At 34.8% G+C, this 20634-nt stretch overlaps 2 protein-coding genes across 4 annotated transcripts; one reads left to right on the top strand and one right to left on the bottom strand.

The window, feature by feature from the left end:
* Nucleotides 1-28: 28 nt before the first annotated feature.
* Nucleotides 29-7044, top strand: LOC112571611 (WD repeat-containing protein 82-like). Its single transcript, XM_025250739.1, has 9 exons — nt 29-283; nt 893-990; nt 1382-1448; nt 1819-1918; nt 2177-2293; nt 2539-2694; nt 3905-3974; nt 5534-5676; nt 5968-7044. Exons 1-9 carry the CDS (start codon nt 123-125, stop codon nt 5995-5997), a joined length of 942 nt encoding a protein of 313 aa, XP_025106524.1. The 5' UTR covers nt 29-122; the 3' UTR covers nt 5998-7044.
* A 1245-nt stretch (nt 7045-8289) lies between these two features.
* On the bottom strand, nt 8290-20628 carry LOC112571610 (protein phosphatase 1H-like). 3 transcript variants are annotated; one of them, XM_025250737.1, is made up of 13 exons: nt 20581-20628; nt 20300-20407; nt 19290-19510; nt 17441-17555; nt 16644-16742; nt 15644-15775; nt 15146-15258; nt 14675-14759; nt 14231-14349; nt 13782-13845; nt 13179-13286; nt 12743-12900; nt 8290-12019 (listed from the first exon to the last, which is right to left on the bottom strand). In XM_025250737.1, exons 2-13 carry the CDS (start codon nt 20312-20314, stop codon nt 11821-11823), a joined length of 1428 nt encoding a protein of 475 aa, XP_025106522.1. In that variant the 5' UTR covers nt 20315-20407; nt 20581-20628; the 3' UTR covers nt 8290-11820. The 3 variants fall into 3 exon arrangements, with proteins under 3 accessions (XP_025106522.1, XP_025106523.1, XP_025106521.1); XM_025250738.1 differs by lacking the exons at nt 20300-20407; nt 20581-20628 and having other exon boundaries at nt 17453-17555; nt 19290-20278; XM_025250736.1 differs by lacking the exons at nt 20300-20407; nt 20581-20628 and having other exon boundaries at nt 19290-20276.
* Between the last annotated feature and the right edge of the window lie 6 nt (nt 20629-20634).

Here is a 20634-nt window from a genome sequence, read left to right as displayed (position 1 = left end):
TTAAAATAAACGTCGAGTTCTCTGACGGATTCGCACTCAAAATTGAGTGCGGAGCTATAACGTGGCTGTCGAAACCAAAAGCGTGGTGTTAACAATAAACCAAACACAAATTTCACACAGACATGAAGCTGACTGACGAGACTGTTAGAGGGTTTCGGGTTGCTAAGATATTTAGAGAAAATGCGGACAGAGTTAGTAGTATTGACTTTTCAGCAAACGGGGACACTTTGATATCAAGCAGTGACGATGATTCTATTGTCATTTATGATTGTTTGAGCGGAACGTGAGTATTCTATCAATAAAAATCAATTAGCTTAGGTGTGATAGCCACCTATCAAGTTGATTATAATAATAGGTATGTTCTCTAAATTTAAAAAGTAAAATCTTAATTTGACTGCAAGGGACGCGAGATTTTGTTCATGATACTGCGTTAGTGTGTTTCTGTAGATCTGTTGTCTCTATTTATGTGAGTTATGTTTGAGTCAATAGTCGTATAGTTATGTGTTTTACCTTGCTTTTTAAATTTATTTCAGTACAAGGCTTTGAACCTATTTTGAGAAATGCACCATAAATCCACCAAAATATGTTTCAATATTATGCCTTGTGTTTGTTTTATAGATAAATGCGTTAAAGGGAAGAATGTTGCATACCAACAGTTTTATTTATCCCTCTCACACACACACACAAGGATGTATATGTACAAACCTTGATTACTCGGTTTTCATGTAAATATAGATAAATTTAGATCATTTTATCTTTGAAAATGTATTTAACTTCCAATTTTATCTTCATAGCAAAGTAGTGATTAAAGATTTCCTAAAGATAGGACTTGTTAAAAAGAAGAAATGCAAAATTTTTTAAATAATGTTTATTATTTGTCTTTCTACCTAAGGCCAAAGCGAACTCTAAACAGCAAAAAATATGGTGTGGACTTGATTCGTTATACACATGCTGTCAATACTGCTCTTCACTGCTCAACAAAAGTTGATGGTAAAACAAAAACGTTTCTGTTTGATAGAATAATTTGTCATTAATCATTTGATGACAATAGTAATTATCTTGGTTACAAAAGAAAGCCTATACCTTTTTTTATTATTATTAATCAGGTTACTAACAGCAAACTAGCATTAGTAGGCTATTTATCTGGTAAATATTTTGATTGAGATTTTTTAGCTTTGGCTGAGATATTGCGCTTTATATTTATTATTTCTGTGTTTGCTGATTTATTTTTAAATAGAGGACCTAGTTTTACATGTGCAGGTTGAGATATCTTAATGGTTTACAATCAGTCGTTTAATTTCAGTTTTAACCTTTTGCCATTTACTAATATTAAACATTCTTGAAGCAGAATCTTTAATGATCTTTAATGGTCAACTTCCAGATACAATCAGATACTTATCTCTCCATGACAACAAATACATTAGATACTTTCCTGGCCATACAAAGAAGTAAGTAAATGCTTTAGCTCATTCTTCTTATTTTCCTGGCATTCTTATTTGTTTGGATAGTAGAAGCATATAATTTCTTCCAAACTGTATAAAAGTTAGCTTAATTATATGTTAAAAATGTTTTTTAGAGAGTTCTTTTGGCTTTTCATCTTCTCCCAAATGTATAAATAGTTGGTATGTGCAAATAGATATATATATACACACACATGCACATATATAATACATACATGCACTTCTGCTTAGAGTTTAAAGAGGAGGGAGTTAGGAGTCTGGCTTATTTATAAGAAATGAAAGATGTTTCAATGTAACAAGTTTTACATGTAATATGCAAAGTGATATAAATATTACAATCCATTTTTGTGTGGTACAGAGTTGTCACATTATGCATGTCTCCAACGGACGACACTTTCATCTCAGGATCTATGGATAAAACAATTCGATTGTGGGATCTGCGCTCACAAAATTGTCAGGTGACTAAGTTGTAGGTTTTCAACTTTGAGATCTAGCAGGGTTTATGTGTGTGTGTGTGAGAGAGAAAGACACACACACACATATTAAAAATGTCACTTATATCTCATCTGCTTTGACAATCCCAGGAAGTGACATTTGATCACTCCATGAAGTGATACATATTCATCTGTTTAATTATCTTTTGAACAAATGAAGAAATATCTTTGAACTGTTGATGTTACATATTTATTTTAAGATATGTACTTTGTGCTTGCCAGGGTCTGATGCATCTGACAGGAAGACCAGTTGCAGCATTTGACCCGGAGGGACTAATATTTGGTGCTGGTGTCAACTCAGAAAGTGTCAAGCTTTATGATCTCAGGTCTTTTGATAAGGTATTACCTATAGGTCTCATTTTATTTAGATCAGCCTTACAGTATGGCATAATTAGTACATCAAATGTTTCCCATTGATAATCTATTTTGTGGTTGTATGATTGCTGAAACACTGCATATTCCTTTTGTTAAAAAGAGTAAATATAAGCTCATTGCTCTTAACACATTTTTCAAAACTAAGGCGAAAGTATGGATGTTCTGTGAAAATTTCTAAGGTTTGTTAAATGTCTTTCCTTGCCCATCAGGGTCCATTTGCAACATTCAAACTGCCACAAGATAAAGAATGTGATTGGACAGGACTGAAGTTCAGCCCAGATGGCAAGCTTATTCTGATATCTACTAATGGCTCAGTTATTCGTCTAATTGATGCTTTTCACGGGACTCCTCTGCAGACATTTGTGGTACCGTATTGTATATTCATTCTATATTATAATTGTCGAATCAGCCTTTAAAAAAAGAAAAATTAAACTAGCAATAGTGTAGGACTGTGCATTAAGCCAGCCCATTACCGCTCTTACACTAATTACATTGAGCAGTGTGACTTTTTATAAATGTTGAATGTGACAGCAAGCAAAGTCAACACCATAAAAAAGTGTAACATTAGATGGACTTCTTTTTCCTTTGTTGTTGTTTTATCAAATATCAAATAGTGGAGGAATGCTCAGGTAAAAAGAAACATTTTCGCACAAGCTTTTCATACTATACACATATGATCAGAGAGCAAATTCTTTGATAGAGATATAAAATATAAAAAAATACTTATTACATGCAGAAACTGGGTAAACAATTCTCAGCAAACGCAGGACCCGTCTGTGTTCACATCATAATATCTGGTTTATATATGTCATCTGGATGGTAATCGCAGTAATCTGAAGAAGATACTGAATCATGCCATTTTTGGAGAGAACAATCCTTGAATCTTTCTTTTATAGTGGTGATGAATAAGGGGAGATTACCAACTGGCGGCCATTCCCACACATTGGATCTGCCTGCCTTATCTAGTAAACATAACATGTTGTAACATTGTCTTGGGTACCTGTGTCAAATATTTTAAAGATTATGTCTGTTGGAAGGTTCTTTAGTCTAAAATACATTTTCTTGACTCCTGCAAAGGCTTTTAATGCCTTTCCAGATAAACTTTCAGTACATTGGACCCATTTAAGTGTAGACGTGAATGTAGCGCCTAAATATTTATAGCTGGGTTCTACAGTAATCTTCTTTCCAGCATAGTACCATTTTTCACAATCTTTAATAAATCCACCATTTTTAAAGCTATTATTTTTGTTTTATCCATATTGACTGTAAGTCCCCATTTATTACAAAATATTTACAAATTTATTACAAAAATACTTATTAACATGCAGAAACTGGTATTAATGAGTTTAACTGGCTCTATATAGAAATAAAACTTGAAAATGTCAACTTTTTGCCAGAAACAAAGGTTGACTTCTTGCTGCTCAGTGTTTTGGGCAACAAATATTGGCATGCATTTTATAGGTGAAAATCATGCTGTCTGATCTTTTGAACTGAGCATGGAAAACACACACACACACAAGCTAACATGTTAATGACATAAATTGCATGTAAATATTTGGTTCAAACTGTTAACAGGGTTTTCAGAATCATAGAGGTATTCCACTTGAAGCATCTTTCACGCCTGATTCACAGTTTGTGTTTGGAGGTGAGAGGTTTTGCATTTAAATACTAACATTCATCTTTATGCGGCACTGTATCTTTCATTCTGTAGAATGTTAGCAAAATTACGTGTTTAAACCATGAAGACCATACTAAATGGTTTAGGGTTTAGATATTAATAGATATTGGCAAAATATATATACTCTATAAATCAATGTCTAAAATGCAGCTGTTTGCAAACTATGGATTTTGTGTCTGTAATCAAAGTCTTGATCAGGAGTGTTGGACTATTCTACTCAAATGTTCTACCACTTGCTATAGCTGTTTGCTGTGGATGTAATAGGCTTTCATTGGACAGTCTTCACATCATCCTCAAGCATACATCAAGTAATAGTTTTCATAACAGAAGACTTTTTATATCCTTGAACCAATTAAAGATATATAAAATGCTCTCGAAAATTACTTTGAGAAATCTGAACATTATGAAAGCAGACTCAAACTGAATTACTAATGCTTTAGCCAAATCTTTGGGGAAAGTTATATCTGACTAATTCTGGAACAATCTTTGAACAGACCTTCTTCGATAGTAAAGAAGCATTAAATCACCGGGATTTTTTTAAGCTGTATCTAGGTGTAATTTATATCACTGCTATATGACTATAAAGCAACATACTGCACTCATTTCTGGTGTTTATTCATCTTTTGAATTTGTAGCTCTTTTCTCATGAAAGAGTTGTAGTTCCATCTCATTTAAGTTATGATTATAAATTGTTATAATTTGAGGATAGGCTTCTGAATGTTAGGTAATTGATATACATGACATTGGCAGCTGTGGAAAAAAAGGTTGAAATGCTGCTTTTATTATTAAACATGCCTGCACTTTGGATGTTCCTTGGCTTCTGAAAAAAAAGTACTTAAAAATTCTTTCTCCTACAGAGTGCTCCATAGAATGGCAGTGTCATTGTGTATACTACAACTGCTATCAGCCATGCACTAAAAATTAGGAAATAACTGTAAGCGTAGCTTACTTTCAGCAATGTCAGAGCAATATCTATGCAATTGCTTTCAACAGCTGCTATTTTCATATATGCCTGAAGGATTGGGGCATTCTTTTTGTTTTACAGGTGCTATAATATTTTACTTGTCTTTTGTTATCGATCTACAATGTTAAGTTTAATTTTGTTGTTTTGATCAGTTTATACGAGACCCAGTGTTCATCCTGACCCTGATTGATTTGTTTCGAATCAAATTAAACCTTATTGTCTGTCTAAGGAAGTCCAAGACAAATTTTTCTTTTGCTCACAAAACCAACCACATAATATGAGCTTATATATTATGCACACAACATAATGGGCAAACATGCCAAGACATTCAACATACACACATGCCTACACCTTCTCCCACATACATGGGAACCTCCGAAGGAGGATGCCTGATGGCAACAACTGAAATTTGAGATGGAGATGGTGTGTTTGGTCTGAGGTTTACAGGGCTGACTGGTTTGCCATGATATATCCTTAGTTGCTGGCTCGTGGTAAAACACCAATTCCATCCCCGCTTTTGACCAATCACCCTTTGTGATGTAATTTTGACCTACAATTTCAGGATCGACAGATGGCAAAGTTCACTGCTGGAGCACAGAAACAGGTGCCAAGATTGCTATACTGCAGAGTGATCACCCTGGACCCATTCAGAACCTACAGTTTAATCCCAAATATATGATGATGGCTTCAGCATGTACAAATATGGTAAGTACTTTTCCTTCCTCTTGCTGTATGAATTTAAAATTACTTTGTCTGTGCCAGGAATTAATGAGTGCGTGCCTAAAAGTATGGTTATGAATTATGTGTTGTTTTTGTAAAGCACTGTGAGTGTATCTTTGGTTGGGTAAGGCACTGCATAAAACAATGCGGTCATTAATGTGTGTGTATGCATGTGAACATGATCTCATTTTTTCCATTCTTTTCTTGACTCTACCTCTAAAATATCTGTAAAATATTCAAGGATTCACAATTTTATTTTTCAACTTTCTCTTATAGGCATTCTGGCTTCCCTGTGTGGATGACTGAGATTGGAATGCATTGGTCACAAGCATGGCACAAACTCACAAGTTCCAGCTCCTGGAATGCATCCATCAGCAACCCTTGTAATTCTGAAGGAGCCAGAGATAATGCACTGGCAAATATGGTTCAGTGAGATGCTGGTTCTAGAGTATACTTTTTCTTCCCCAGTCTTTTTCTTTCTTTGTCCAAATCTTCTCATTCTATTTTTTTTCTCTCTCACCCAAACACCGTATAACTAGAATTGTATTCTAGGAAGTCAGCAGAAAATGTAAGTTCCAAAGAACATACACATCAAATTATTAAATATTTAGCTTTGTGAAGAGATCTTTTAGTTTCTGTGGGTTCTTTGACACTAAACTTATGTAAAATGTTTGGTATTTAAACATAAGATGTGAGATATGGATGCAGACTTTACCAAGTAAACATGGTGAAGAATGCATCCTGAGAGGCCAGGTGCAGACTAAACTATACATAAATTGTAAATAAAATGTGAGCAACCATCTCATTTGCTCATTCAGCATGATGCCATCGAATACCATTGTGATTATATGATGTGATTGAAAGATTATGAGGCGAATGGATTGTTTGGGTGCATGCTGTTTTGAGTTTTGTGTGTAAGGCTGTAATGTATAGACATTTTGAGGGGAAAAACCCCCAAAATTTTGGTTTAAATAACTTTCAAACCAAGAACTGGTTAGAGTTTTATCATCAGATTTCATTTAATATCATCATCAAATAAAAGTTATTTCTAAATTTTGTTACCATTTTAAGAAATGTACAGAATTTTTTAAAATCAGTTTTCTTGGTACAGTTTTCATTTTCACTTAAAGCATTTTCAATATGCATTTACAGCATACCACCCAACTCCTAAAAGGTGACTTGTTTATTCATGTGTGCAGAAAGCCATGATGAAAATTTTTTTTAATGGTTTTGACCAAAGTCCTTTTTTTAAATTTTAATAATTTATGCATTTCATCATAAGAAGATGATGTGAGGCTGTAAAGCATTGTTCATTTTTGACTATTTCATTGTGATTAAAGACACAGAAATATATTTTGTAGACTTTTTATAGGTTTTTGAAGTGTGTGTGTGTAAATATTAATTTGGGTTTTGATGGGTCTGGGTGTCATTTGCTGGGTAGACAATCAGTGCCTTTCTGAAACCTTTTTCCATAAACTGCTTCACTGAAATTTATGCTGCTGTAAATGATAAGATGCAAATAAACTCTAATTTCAAATGCAGCCCTCCAGTGATGGAGGCTTTTCCTGCTAGCATCTGCATTTGTATCACCTTGTGTCTGTTGTGACCACGGCAACACACAGAATCATCACACCCTGATGTCAAGTGTTTTGAGAACCTAGCTTACCTAGAATTTTGTGATCACACTCATGGAGTCTGAAAGATAAGGCCATTCATGGTTTGTCGAAACCTTAAGGTGGGACTAGTTGTAGTAGGACATGCATAACAAGGCAATGAGCCACCAGCAAAATAGAGGCAGCAACCAGAAACATTATTGAGAAGCACAAAGCAGCTTATATGACTTTTATCACAGGCACAGATGGCTAATACACCACTGGGCCAGATTAACTGGTGATCAGCTGTAACCACTTGACGGATGAGTGATGATGATAATGACTGATGTGTTGGAAGTAAATCAAAATGGGGAGTGAGGAGGGGTAAACAGAATTGAGAAAACATCTATATGGTGCAGCATACAAGGTCAGGATTTTAGCCCGAGGCTTGCATGCAAGATTTCATTCTTGATGATGTGTCAGTGTCTTTTTCAGTCTTTGCTACTGCATTTCATTATTTTTAGCACAGAGGAGAGGAAAAAAAAAACAAAATATGACCATACAGGAAAGAAAGACTTGCACAGAGAATGAGTTAGAGTAGTGTAACTGACCCAAGAAGATTGTGTGCATCAATCTGTGGAATTGTCCATTGGATAAGTTGTGCTGTATGAAGGGTGTGTAATTGTTGAGGAACAGCACAATCTATTAATTATACGTAGGATCAGGACTTGTTGAAGTAGGTGTCTTCTTTTCCAGTGTGGCATGCATGTATGAGCCAGTGCATTAGTGACAGCTAACCATAGGGGACGAAGCAGCCACGGATGCCTTACACTGCTTACAGTAAATAGATATATTTTGGAACAACACACCTAAAAATATAATCAGGTCTTTTTAAAGTGAATTTCAAGCAGGGGAGGAGTCAGGGAACCTGCACACTAAGACTATCTTTAGTAGGAGGAATCTGTCTTAACGAGTTCATTCAAGTTAATTTGATAATATAAAATAATCTGATCATTATAAAGTTTAATGATATTTTAAACTATAACTAATGCATCAATACCACAAATATGAATATTAACAAGAAGGGTTCAACAAATTTTCAACATTTCATTATGTGTTAACATAAGATAATCTTCCAATTGAGACATTTTTGACTTGGCACCACAACAGCAGTAAAGCAAGAATTTTGATAAATACAAGGAATGGCATGACCGGGAGCAAGTGATCACAAAGAGAGGGCACTCTACCATCTTGGTATGAAAGTAACAGATTATCTTTTTTAATAATTATACAACTCTTGTACAGAGAAGTGCTGACATATTATGCATTTTTGTGACTGCAAAGAAACATTCAATCAAAGCAAACACCAAGAAACATATTTAAAACCCAAATATTGTGGAATAGTTAAAGGTGGTCCCCTAACCTTGGGGAGGGACATCACTTTTCTGAAACCCAGCTTTATATAAGAGTGGTACTCATCTCTTCTTCCCTCAATGTCTTATCTTCCCCAACCCTAGGTAGAATCAGGTACCCGTTCCCGACAGCAGAGTTGCCAGGGGAATGTTTGGTGTGCTACATGGGTATCAAACTGGTGCACCTCCTATTTCAGACACCAGTACTATAACCACTCAGTTTTCCACTTCCCCTCAGGTGGAATAACAAAAGAAAAATGCCTTGCACCATGAGTGAAACAATCTTGATTTATTTATATCACAGACTAGAGTTTCATCAGACTGCTGTTTAGATACATTATTTGAATACTGAAATAACAATCTTGAGAAAGACAAAAAATACTGTAAATATGCCAAGGGTTCATTAACAAAAATAAAGGACAGTAACATACAGTATGTATTTCAGGTCTAAAACATTGTAATAAGTTATTAATTGCATTGTAATCAATTTTCAGGTGGTTCATATTTGATGTAAGCTATTCTGTTCACATTTAAGTTCTAAAAGTCCTTTTTAGTATTATCGATTGTGACTACCAGACTGTTACCATGATCTGTATAACTATTTTGACTTTGTGAATAGTAGAGGACATTAATAACCATATTTACAACGGCTATCTTTGACATTGTTTCCAGATGAAAACAAATCTGAAAAAATTGCAAGCACACAAAGTTTTACTATGCTGCCTCAAATGATAGGAGCAGAGGAGAAAACTTTTCAACAAATATTGCTCGAAGTCTTCCAGATTCCACCACAGCAATGAATGATGTGAAATAATAAGTAAGATAACAAACAGTAACAGATTCCAGAGTAATCGTACAAAAATATTTATGCAGCTTCACTAGATTCGCAATTCAGCAATCATACAAAAATGTAGTATTTGAATAAAGATGTTAATGTAAGAAAGGAATTTGTATTGAAGAGTGAGCACCTCTCCTTTTACTCCCTCTTTCTCTCTTTTTTTACATACACGAACAACAGCAATAAAGCACTTGTGCAATGCATTTTCCTGCATGCAATAAGCTCAACATAACAGAAAAGTAACATAAAAAAGTAAGCACGCATAAATAAAAGTAATGCATATAAACAAAATTACAGGAGGAGAATATTCATAAGCCTCAAAACAAAAGTTTGAAAGTGGTGAATGGATTATAAATGCTTGATCATATACATCATATAATCTGTGAAACCCCTTTAAACCCTAATACACAGCCACCTCACCCATCCTGAGATCGTAATAAGAATGTGGTTTAATCTGACCCATGGCCTTTTAATGTCTTTCACGTGCACACACCCATACAAGCAATCACATGCTCAAATATATTTTGTTATGCAGAATTTTAAACTCTCATGTTGGGAGAGTCTGATTGGAGAAATTCTTAAAAAGAAAATATGTGAAATAATTTTTTTAAATTTATACTCACAAAAGATACAGCATAGTAACAGTTATTATACTAGTTATTTATAAAAAACCCATAATATACTGTATATATACACATAGTTGTGCACATTTTTTCCATATCCATTAATCTGAAAATTTTGAGCCTTTAAAATTTATTATCTATCATTTAAAGCTTCATAATTACTACCTTTTATGATGAATGTTACACCTGGTCCCAAGAAAAATTGTACAGTCTATAAAACATGACGAATGAATTGATACAAAAATATTAAATAAAATAACATTTATAAGGCGTGTTGCAAAAGGGGAAAAACCCTCATTTTCCAACAGGCAAGTACTTCATGGTATTTATGCATGGAACAAAAGCAATTTGCACAAGCACTTGGAAATAAATGTCCACATAATGTGTGCATTTATGCACACACACATACACACAGAAAGGGGAAGGGAAATTGCACTGTTGTGAACAAAGTGTGTGTTCACAAAAAGGTATGCTGAACACATTTAAGGGAAATTATGCAGTACAATGGAATGTCAACTTCATTTTGAATCTATTTCTCATTGGGAAAGATCCAAGTTCAACTGTGTAAGTGGAAACAGTAAAATACCACTATAACATCGACAAGATTTTTGCAGCATAAGTACTGAGCTTACAACTACAATATGATTCTAGGAAAGCAAAGAAATCAAGGTGACTAGCTCTGATCTCTAATGTTAACACCATTGATCTGTCTGACAGACCTGTTTCAAATTAATAGTGAATGAACAGGATCTGTGGCTTACTATCGGTGTGGATGGCACCATACTATTAGGATCTGACAGCACAGCAGAAAGTCCCAACACCTTATTAGCAATTAGACCAGTAAAATATGCTGCCTTTCTCTAGTAGGACAGATCTGCAGGTCATGACAGACAGTGCTGCTGATTGAAGGAGAGTCAGATTGTTATTGGCTTTCCACCATTGATATGAGATGCCAGGATTAAACCCTTCTCTGGCAGAATGCACTTTTGTTTGAGCACTTTTGATAAATAAATTATACTTTCTTTCCACTTTATAGCCATGAGATTATTCTGTAATCTGAATACTCTTGGTTTACTTCAGAACCAGGTGTGCATAAAATCTATACTAAAAATTCTTGCTCAATATCTAACAAGAATATTACTGACTTGAAGGAATAACGACACTTGAATTAATTCAGACCAAATGCTGTAGTCTAAATTGTACTGACACAGTTTTTATCTGAATCAATCAAACAACAAATTGACCACACAGTCAACTAATGAGTATTCATCAAAGCCTTTTTCACTCCCATCAAAAATACTTGACTCATAAGGAGAATATAAAAGCTCTTGAGAGTGAAAAGAATATGCTGTGATTTTTTTTAACTAATTAAACAGTTACAACTATAGGAATAAATAAGGCACAAATAAGACAAATGCCAAAATGATCATACAGAGGGAAAAATTCATTCTTAGCTGATAGAGATACATTTCTGCTTTGATGAGAATCAATCATGAAAGCTTCAAGAAATCATCAACAGAGGGCAGTGGTGTTGTGACAGCTGCTATGCCATCCAGACACAAACTTCATTCATAATGCACACGTGTAGTTAATACACCACTGTAGTTGAGCAGTCTCAAGCGTTATGACCAAACACTTTGTGATAATGCACAAAAACAAAATTACTATTCATTTTCAACTGCTTCCTTTAACTCTTGGCTTCCCTGAAACTTAAGCTGTGAAACCTGGTAGGTCTCATTTAAAGGGATCACAAAGGCACTGATGTCATCAAAGGAAGCTTCACGACCGCAGTCTTGTAGCCAGCCACCAGATACGCTCTCTCCTCTAGAATGCTGTATCACAGCCCTGGCCACTCTTGTATATCTGACCACCAGGTAAACAAAACAACTGATCAGCAAAGTAGGAGTAGGTGGATCACAACCTGCTGTAACATTATTTTAATGTCATCAATGTATATTATTCCCTGCATGTTAATGTTAACAAGGATGGCTAGATTATAGGGTAAGCATCTATCCTCCAACCCATGTGCACAATTCAGCAAGGTCAGTGTTATAAGTTCATGGAAAATAAAGAACATTGTAACTGGCAAGAATAACAGACAAGCAATCAATAATAAAAATTTTTCATTAAAAAAAAAAAAAAAACAGGCAACTTATCCCCTCCTTTCTGAAACTGTCATATGCCCCTCTGTGTAAGCTGATGCACATACGAACTGGGTTAAAAGATTGTAAAAATAATTCTACCAATGATTTTCATAGTTTTGCACCAATGCCTGTTCATCTCACGCACGTAGAAGCGCACAAAAAAAAACCATTAAGTTAATTATAATTAATCCACTTTAGTAAAATCTGTAGGTTTGACTAATCCAGTCCTGTAGCTACCATGGACTTTACAGTGATCCATGTCTTTCCATTAAAACTTCCATGTGAAGCATTGGTTCTAGCCTAATAGGATTTTCATTTTGATTTCTCTTTCATCTCTATTATATATCTTTTCTTTTCTGCTGGGTATAGTGGTATAGTTCAACTGTCAGCATTAAATAAGTTTCAAGGACTTAATTTATGCTAGTCATAGAAGTACACTCACATTCGGTCATCCAGCTCACTCAAAGAGCGAGTGGCCAGAGTCTTCTTCACAAGGCTTCCAATCTTTTCGCTTGTGGTCATATCCCACAATCCATCAGAGCCCATGACTAACACATCATCTTCTGTCAGCTGATGTTCTCCTAGGTCAAAGACTTGTACCTGCAAATCATATTAATGATACTCAAGGCAAGCAAAGAAAAATCCAACAGCCTAAGCACTACAGCTCTCCTATTCTTTTTCATCAGACACTTAAAGAATGAAATTAAATCTATTCTTTGAATAAAAATCATCCTTTTAAAGCTTTCTTCAAGTCATGAGTCATATAAAAGGTGAACATTTTTGTAAGGATGCTACTTTTGTAATAACCATTAATAAAGATGTTCTTGAATTCAGAGTAAAGGTATATTTCCAAATGTTGTACAGTGTAATGCTCTGACCTCTGGAATGCATGATAAAAAAGGCTTGATTCTAGTCTCATCACCATGTGCAAGAAGACTGTGATCGCCAAAGCCTCTGCTCACACCAATGGTACCCATGAGACGTGCCTAAAAAATAATTAAAAAAACAAAAATGCTGCTCATAAAGCATGAATATTGGCATGCAAATGACCAAGCAAATGTTGCTTATTTAATAGAGCATAACTCGTTTAAAAACAAACTGTACAGCTTTTCATCCATTGTTACTTTTGATACCACTTCGAATAAAGTTATTACAGTTATAACCAAGGAAAATGTTAAGTCCAGTATATTTATTCTATGACTATATTTACTTGCAAGGTGCATAAAACACAGATGGATTATACAAAATCCATTAAAAAATTTCTATTTTTTTCAAGATAATGTTTACAAGTTGCTATAAGTTAGGATCCTATCCACCATCATTTAAGAATTTTTTTTGCTTGACTTTGCATGCCTGTGTTAGTTGCAGATATTCTGATGTCACACAAGTGGCATGAAAATGCTGCTGGTATTGCTTACAGAAGACTTAAATACAATGAGAAAAGACTAGTCTGACAAAGAAGCAAAGTGTCCACAGCTTACCCGTTTTCCCTCGCCTGTGATAAGTTGAGGTTTAACATCATCTTCTGTTATTTCTTTAAAATGCCTAAAAAATTTTCAAAAGACAAAAAATATAGTGACAGTACCATAAATAAAATTAATGTGAAAGCCTACAGTTAAATAGGTTGCATAGAACAATGCCATAAGTAAAGTTACAAGTTAATAAAAATACAAAGTTAAATCATTTAAAATGATGTCAGATGATAACTGCGGTGTTATTCTTCACATATTTCAAAATACTGTCACCCCCTTTGATAACTAGCTGCTGTTTGATCACAATGAAAGTTTCCATTTGTATGATTGATCTGTTTGTCCTAAAGTCTTGCAAAACATATCTCAATTATCTCAATGGTTCCACTAAGTCTTTCATTTTGAAACTATGGACAATGCTTTAGTGAAAAAAGGTAGTGCTTGTGATGCTCTTAACATACCAGCCATTATTCATAGGTCCACGACACAGAACCTTTTTCCCAATGTCTTTGCGACTTAGATGTCTGGCAAAGCAGTTGTAAGTGTAATTTTTACCTAGCAGATCTGGACGCAAAAACCCCTGAAGTACAATGGAAAGCAGATGTCAGATTATTCTGGGGAAATCACAAAAGCAATAATCGAGAGCTCGTATACAGTTATAAACAATAAGTAAATAAGCAAAAGGGACCTGTGGATTGCTAGGTCTCCTGAGGTAGTTTGAGACAATACTCCACCTCAAACTGCAGAAGAGTTTTTTTTAAAAAGCAAATATCTGTCAATGTCCTTTAAACGTTGCTGTGAACTTCAATAAATCACTTACCAAGTAGCTAAGTAGCTAAGAAATAAAGCTTTTACCCCGAATCAAATCAAAACAAAAATAACTGCTTGTGCTTAATTTTTATTACCAAGTATTGAATCCTTTGAGCTTCCTGCTCAGGTGTGAATTCTGTTGACACTGGCTTTACTTGATCTCCAAAGTATATTACAGCTCTAGGTAAACAATTTAAAGCTGGATTTAGTCAAATCACCTTTATAAGCAAATGTTTAAAGGAAAGTACTCAAGGACTTAGTAAGCCATCTTACTGAAATGACTTTAAAATTATTGTTAATATCCATGAAGCAATAAAAATGGTACATGCAAAGAAAAAAAGCAAACTAAAACTAAATTTAGTGGGAGAAATATCAAGAACACAAGTGACGCTTGTCAGAGCTTTGAAAATTACAACACAAAGAAGGGATAGACTAAGAGAACTAGTTTCAAAGGTAAAAAAGTATTTCCTGTGAATTAGTAATATCTACTAAGTCTTAAGCAATATTAAAATTACATGTATTCACAGGAAGCTAAGAAATATGACAGTTACAGGAGCATGTCTTACCTGCAATCACCAGCATTTGCAACATAAAGTTTCCCCAAAAAGAACAGAGCAAGAAGTGCTGTGCAGCCTCCTGAAATGTTGAACAGTTTGCTTTCTCTTTCAATCTGCTGATCCTAAAGGAAAAAGTATGTGTAATGTATGTGCTGACTGCAAAATACACAGCATGTTTAGACTGGTCTGTTTGTAAAGACTTCCCAAAAAGTACTATTGTATATGTACCAACAGGGTTATTATAAAATCTATTGAAGAGTTTGTCAAAAATCATGGTAATGTGCCTGCATGCTTATGTGTAATTTTGTTTGTAATTTAGTGGAAACAATGTGAATTTGTACAGCATACAAAAATGTTTAAAGTCTTAAATGTAGGAAACAGAACTGAAATATTTACTCAGATTTGGAGAAATAGCATCTTTTAATGAATTAAACATATAGATTAAAAAAAAAACTTTTGCATTTGGGCAGGTGGTTAAAAGATATTTTTTAACAAAACACTTCTCACCATAGCGAAGAATGCAGCTTCCAAAGCACCTGTAACAAGACTGTCAACTGTAACAGTTGATGGCATAAGGATCGGAATCTTTCCTCCTCGTGCATAATGGAAGACGTCATCCTTAATCTCCACAAGCTTTTCCTGAATACAAAAAGACATATTTAAATTGTGGGCTCTCTTCTACGATTTCAGTGTTCCAAGAGTAGACACAATAAACCCATAAAAGTCATTCTACAGAATAACATCTGCTTTCTTTTTCTTCATAGTGTTTTCTTTTTCTTAATTGATGATGCTGGAAAGATGAGCCTCCTCTATATCCTGTAAATATCTAATAAACAGTATGCATACTGTATTATGTATATATGTATCAAGTTCTTCTTAGTACCAACCCTGCTTTATGGATGTGAAATATGGACCCTGCTTGCCAATAAGGAGAGAAGTCAGGCATTCAAGAACAAGTGCCTGAGAGGCTGGTCTGGATCTTGTACAGAGAACACAAAACAATGACTGTACAAAGCAAGCTTGCCACACTTGTAGGACACTAGGAACCTTTACTTGCAACAGTCAAACAGTCAAGCAGCATAAGTCTGCTCTGGCCGGCCATGTGAACCAGTATAATATGTTGTCAAAGACTGTCTTTCAAGATCCTTGGCAGGCAGTTGATGCCTCAATGGCCAGAGGAAGAACTGGCTTACAAACATGAAGGAGTGGACTGGTTGTCCTGTACAGGACCTGATCTCTATTGCCCATGACTTGAGTCTCAGGCCTCGTCAGATGCTGCCTCTATCCATGTGCCCCCCCTCTGACAGTACCAGTCAATGAATGAATGCAAGCCATTCCTATGTTACTCCTTACAACTAAGATTTCAAAGAGTGGTTCACACATGTTAATCTTTACTCTATGTCCTTCACAAAGAACTCCTGGTGATTTTGAAAAAAAAAAAAAGTCTTTTAAAGTTTATTGAGTTACTCAGATATTCAGACAAGAGCTAAAACAAATGAACTGAGACCTGCAGATGGATGATCAGCTGATTTGCTGCCATAAGTGCTGCACCAGTTCCCGCATGCCCATCAAACAATCCATAATAAACCACACGTAAGCTTGAAGACTGAAAAAACAAATTGTTTGATGATGATTTCTTGAAATAAACTGGCATGAAAAAGAATAAGAAGACATAGATGCACTTTCATGTGTACGCGATGACACTGAGGGCAAACACCCTCAACAAATCAATAGACATTTAAAGCAATTTTTCCAGAGGAGAATCTTTTAGTGGGTATGCAAACTGAGCAAAACAATACCTTAACACTTTGGGACATTCAGCATATTATGTTCTTGACACATTTTTTCTAGATAATTATGTCAACTTGGTCTGTTGTTTGCTGATACTGAAAATGTTAAAACCACTTTAGATAACTTAATGCAAACTGACTGAATTATCTTAAAACAATTATATCAAGCTTTTATCTATAAGCCATGCAAATTCCAGAAAATATCTATAAGTTGGCCTCTTTCCTACAAAGTAACTTTCTTTTTAAAAAAATCAGTGTTTAATGGTTTAGTTGGTGAGACACTGCGCATGTGTGTGCATAAATGTATGTGTACGTGCGTGTTGGCATGTAAATATTTAGGAACAAATGTGGATGTATATGAAAGAAATAATATTAATATTGTGTGTGTCCAAACTAATGTTTATCGACATGTAATGTTCAGTTTTTAAAGAAAAACTGCATGAAAACTATTAGACCATTTTATAAAATGTCTAAGTTAAACCATTAATGGTAATTAATATGGTAAGTCTGATACCCTAATACTTGCATCTGGCTGATTTTCCTGGCCAGAAACTGGCTTTGAGGTAAGAATTATTTCCCCTGCAGCTGCCTGGTCTTCGTTAAAATCAGATTTTCCAGCATTCGTACATCTGCAACAAGGATTAATTTTTTAAGAAAGTTTAACATTCATAGACTTCTTCTAATTATATCCTTATAATCTAAGGAGGCCATTAATCTCATGCACAATGAATCACTCTCGGTTCTCAGTTCACATGCACATCAGATTGTTGTACTGCAACTAAATTTATTTGCTTTCAAATGATTAGTACTAAAGATATAACTCATTAAATCCCATAAAAATGATGTATCACAGATAAGAGATAAAGAGTTTAAAAATATCATATTTCTTGGTGCAAGGTAGAAGAATACTAAGTGTATGAAAGAAGAATAAATGGAAAATATATGGTAAAGAAAATAATTTGTTTACATTGAGAACACGAAAGATGAGTAAAAAAGATTGCATTTTAAAAAGTCAGATAACAGTGAAACTAAATCTATTACTTACACTAATGTTTCTTATGTATTATTTCAAACAGGACTTTTATTTCTGTATCTATCATTTTTATTATCAGCATTGCTGACAATACTCAGGTGTGTATAGTATATAGTATAAGGTTTACTATAATGTGGTTTTGCAATCAATTAAGCTGCTTAGTACTAATAAGAATTAATCAGAATGTGCTGCATATTATTTTTAGTAATGTAGAAGCCAAACTTTAATTTCTAACAAGCAAAATATCAGCTAAAATCATTGTATTAATACTCTCATTAGCTCATTATAAAAATGCTATAATTTTGTTGATAGTCGAATATATCCAGGGGGAAGAATTTGTTTTATTGAATTAAGATAAACATGCTTTATCTGTGTACATAATAGACACTTGAAATCATTTGTACCCTCAGCAGTTAAGCTGCTCAACAGTAGATGACATGTCAGTTGCATGTAAGGGGAGGGGGTTGGGAGCGAGTTTTATGAATGGTTTTAGCTTTTTTAGATGTAAGACTGCAGTTGGGTTTTTTTTTAATCTAGCTTGTGAGCATGTGTTTTGCAGTTCCACTAGCCTTATCTTGTTGCTAGCACTAATTTTTGTTTTGTTCTTGTTTTGTAACTGAGAACTGCTTTTCCAAGATATAACTGCTATTGGGATTAATAAAACTGCTCATTGGATCATGTAATGCAACACCTTTGCTTTAAGCTTTTATAGAACAGTGAGCCCTGTGTACAGCTATTATTGTCATGCAGCCTTTAGTCACTCCAGGTTAATGCAATAACAGAACTACATAGTCAATTTCCTGCATCCAATGAGTTTAGCATCCTTCTACAAATCTGGTCAAATGATAAGAAACAATGTAATACTTCTAATAGTCCTGCTATGACATATGAGTGTAACAAAAATGTGGTTATTTCTAGCACTGAAACTATTAGAAATGTTGTGTTTCCAGAATGTCTGCTTGTGTTGACGCCAGTTTAAAATCACTTTCTACATAATCTTTCAGTTGTACATATTATTACGGCAAAAATTAAAGTTCATGAGCGTATATATAGTGATTGGCGTCTTTACCCCGCCCACTCAGCTTTTTATGCTCCAAACAGCGCCTATTTCTATCCTCTAGTGATTCAAGTCATTTTGTACATGATCATTTCGATTATAAAAAATTTTTTTTACAGTTAATAAGTCACTCTTAACATGTACCAGTGAAGTCTATGTGTGTATTATATTTATAACTTTGTTTTATATATTAAGTTCGCGCTTTTTTATGTAAACACTGTCAGCTCTCAAGTTATCACAATGACTTAGCACATAGTTTTATGATAAACTTACTCGGCATATCCAGCTTTCAAAGGCAGGGCGTTTACATGTTTGGGTTCGACTATAGGACGCACTGAAGTGTCTGTTGATGCTCTCAGTTCGGCCGGTGTTTGCTGTAAAAATTCTGGCCGCCTGTACGCTAAGCGCAGAGGACGGGTGCGGGGATCTGAACCAGCAGACATCGCTCTTCTGCGTCGAGAATCCTGGTTTGCGTCTCCTCTAAAACTGTGAAACTTGTTCCGAAACAAGGATAGCATTATTCACAACTTTTTAAGATTTCTGGCATTAGTCTCCATAAGAGGCGACTATTAAGGAAGCTAGATCTAGTAGGTCACACTACCGGTATACCGCCATGTTCCCTAGCACCAAACGGAGAAAAAAAAATTCCCGTTGTCTATATATTCCGCAAAGTACGTTAACACAGAGTAAGCTCCCTAATTATGGCGCCGACCAGCCAAATATGACTAGATGGGGTTGTTTTTCACTTTCGCTTTCCTTGTGATCGAAAAGCATCCGTCACACGTTGAGAAACATGTGCAAAGATGAGTCGGAATGTGTGGCGATTATAAGGCTGTAATATCTTAGTCCATTTTCTTTTCTTTGCTGCTGATTCAATCAACCGCTATATATATTATAGGAGATCGACTGATACAATCGTTTTAAATTCAAAATGTGAATGGTTGAACTTTCTTCTACAAATAAAGTCAGTATTCCAAGGTTTGCAATCTTCTCGTTCAGCTCGTCTTCATATCGCTCGCTCCGCTTGTCGTTACCTTTGCACATCATGCAGACAAGATAAAACTAAGAGATCACGATATGAAGCTATCTGAATACATCGACAATGAAACACATTTACCGTCAATCCTTTTTTAAGTTACATATCATCTGTAAATTGCTATTATAACTTGCATAACACTGATCTGCCTTTACACGATTGTGTGCACACAGAAATTCATATTACGTTGTACGTTCAATATATGCCGAGTTAAAAATAAAATTTTATAACTATTTTTATTACTTACTGGCCAATAAGTCATTTTCTTCAAATCGCGTCGTTTGCAACCGTTTGAACAGAAGTCCTCATCTCGGCTGATCGCCCTTTCTATGCATACAGGCTGTTGCAAGGGGAACTGCGTAATATACCCTCTCCCATAAATATCTTAGAACGTGTGATAACATTAGCATTTAAAAACATCAATGATTCCAGGTACAAATTTAACTGATTATTTAAGCATTACTTTACTAGTTTAGAAATGAACAGGTTTGGTACAATCAACAAGTACAAGTGGAAATTGTTCAATACCTCGGTTGTTTAGAATACGTCCCGACAAAAGCAGACGACTAAAGGGAGATCACC

Source organism: Pomacea canaliculata, linkage group LG9 (assembly GCF_003073045.1).
Source record: "Pomacea canaliculata isolate SZHN2017 linkage group LG9, ASM307304v1, whole genome shotgun sequence".
NCBI lineage: Eukaryota > Metazoa > Mollusca > Gastropoda > Architaenioglossa > Ampullariidae > Pomacea > Pomacea canaliculata.
The sequence above is the reverse complement of the archived record's forward strand: the minus strand, read 5'-3'. Positions and strand labels throughout refer to the sequence as shown.

Bases quoted from the DNA above. Each gene is read 5' to 3' on its own strand.
- LOC112571611 (XM_025250739.1), top strand. From the start codon at position 123: ATGAAGCTGACTGACGAGACTGTTAGAGGGTTTCGGGTTGCTAAGATA. The intron at 2,695-3,904 runs GTACCGTATTGT...AACTGTTAACAG, and splicing joins CTCCTCTGCAGACATTTGTG to GGTTTTCAGAATCATAGAGG. The intron at 3,975-5,533 runs GTGAGAGGTTTT...CTACAATTTCAG, and splicing joins TTCACAGTTTGTGTTTGGAG to GATCGACAGATGGCAAAGTT.
- LOC112571610 (XM_025250736.1), bottom strand. From the start codon at position 19,534: ATGCTATCCTTGTTTCGGAACAAGTTTCACAGTTTTAGAGGAGACGCA. The intron at 16,743-17,440 runs GTATCAGACTTA...TTGTTTTTTCAG, and splicing joins AGCCAGATGCAAGTATTAGG to TCTTCAAGCTTACGTGTGGT. The intron at 14,350-14,674 runs GTAATAAAAATT...ATTGTACTTCAG, and splicing joins CTCAAAGGATTCAATACTTG to GGGTTTTTGCGTCCAGATCT.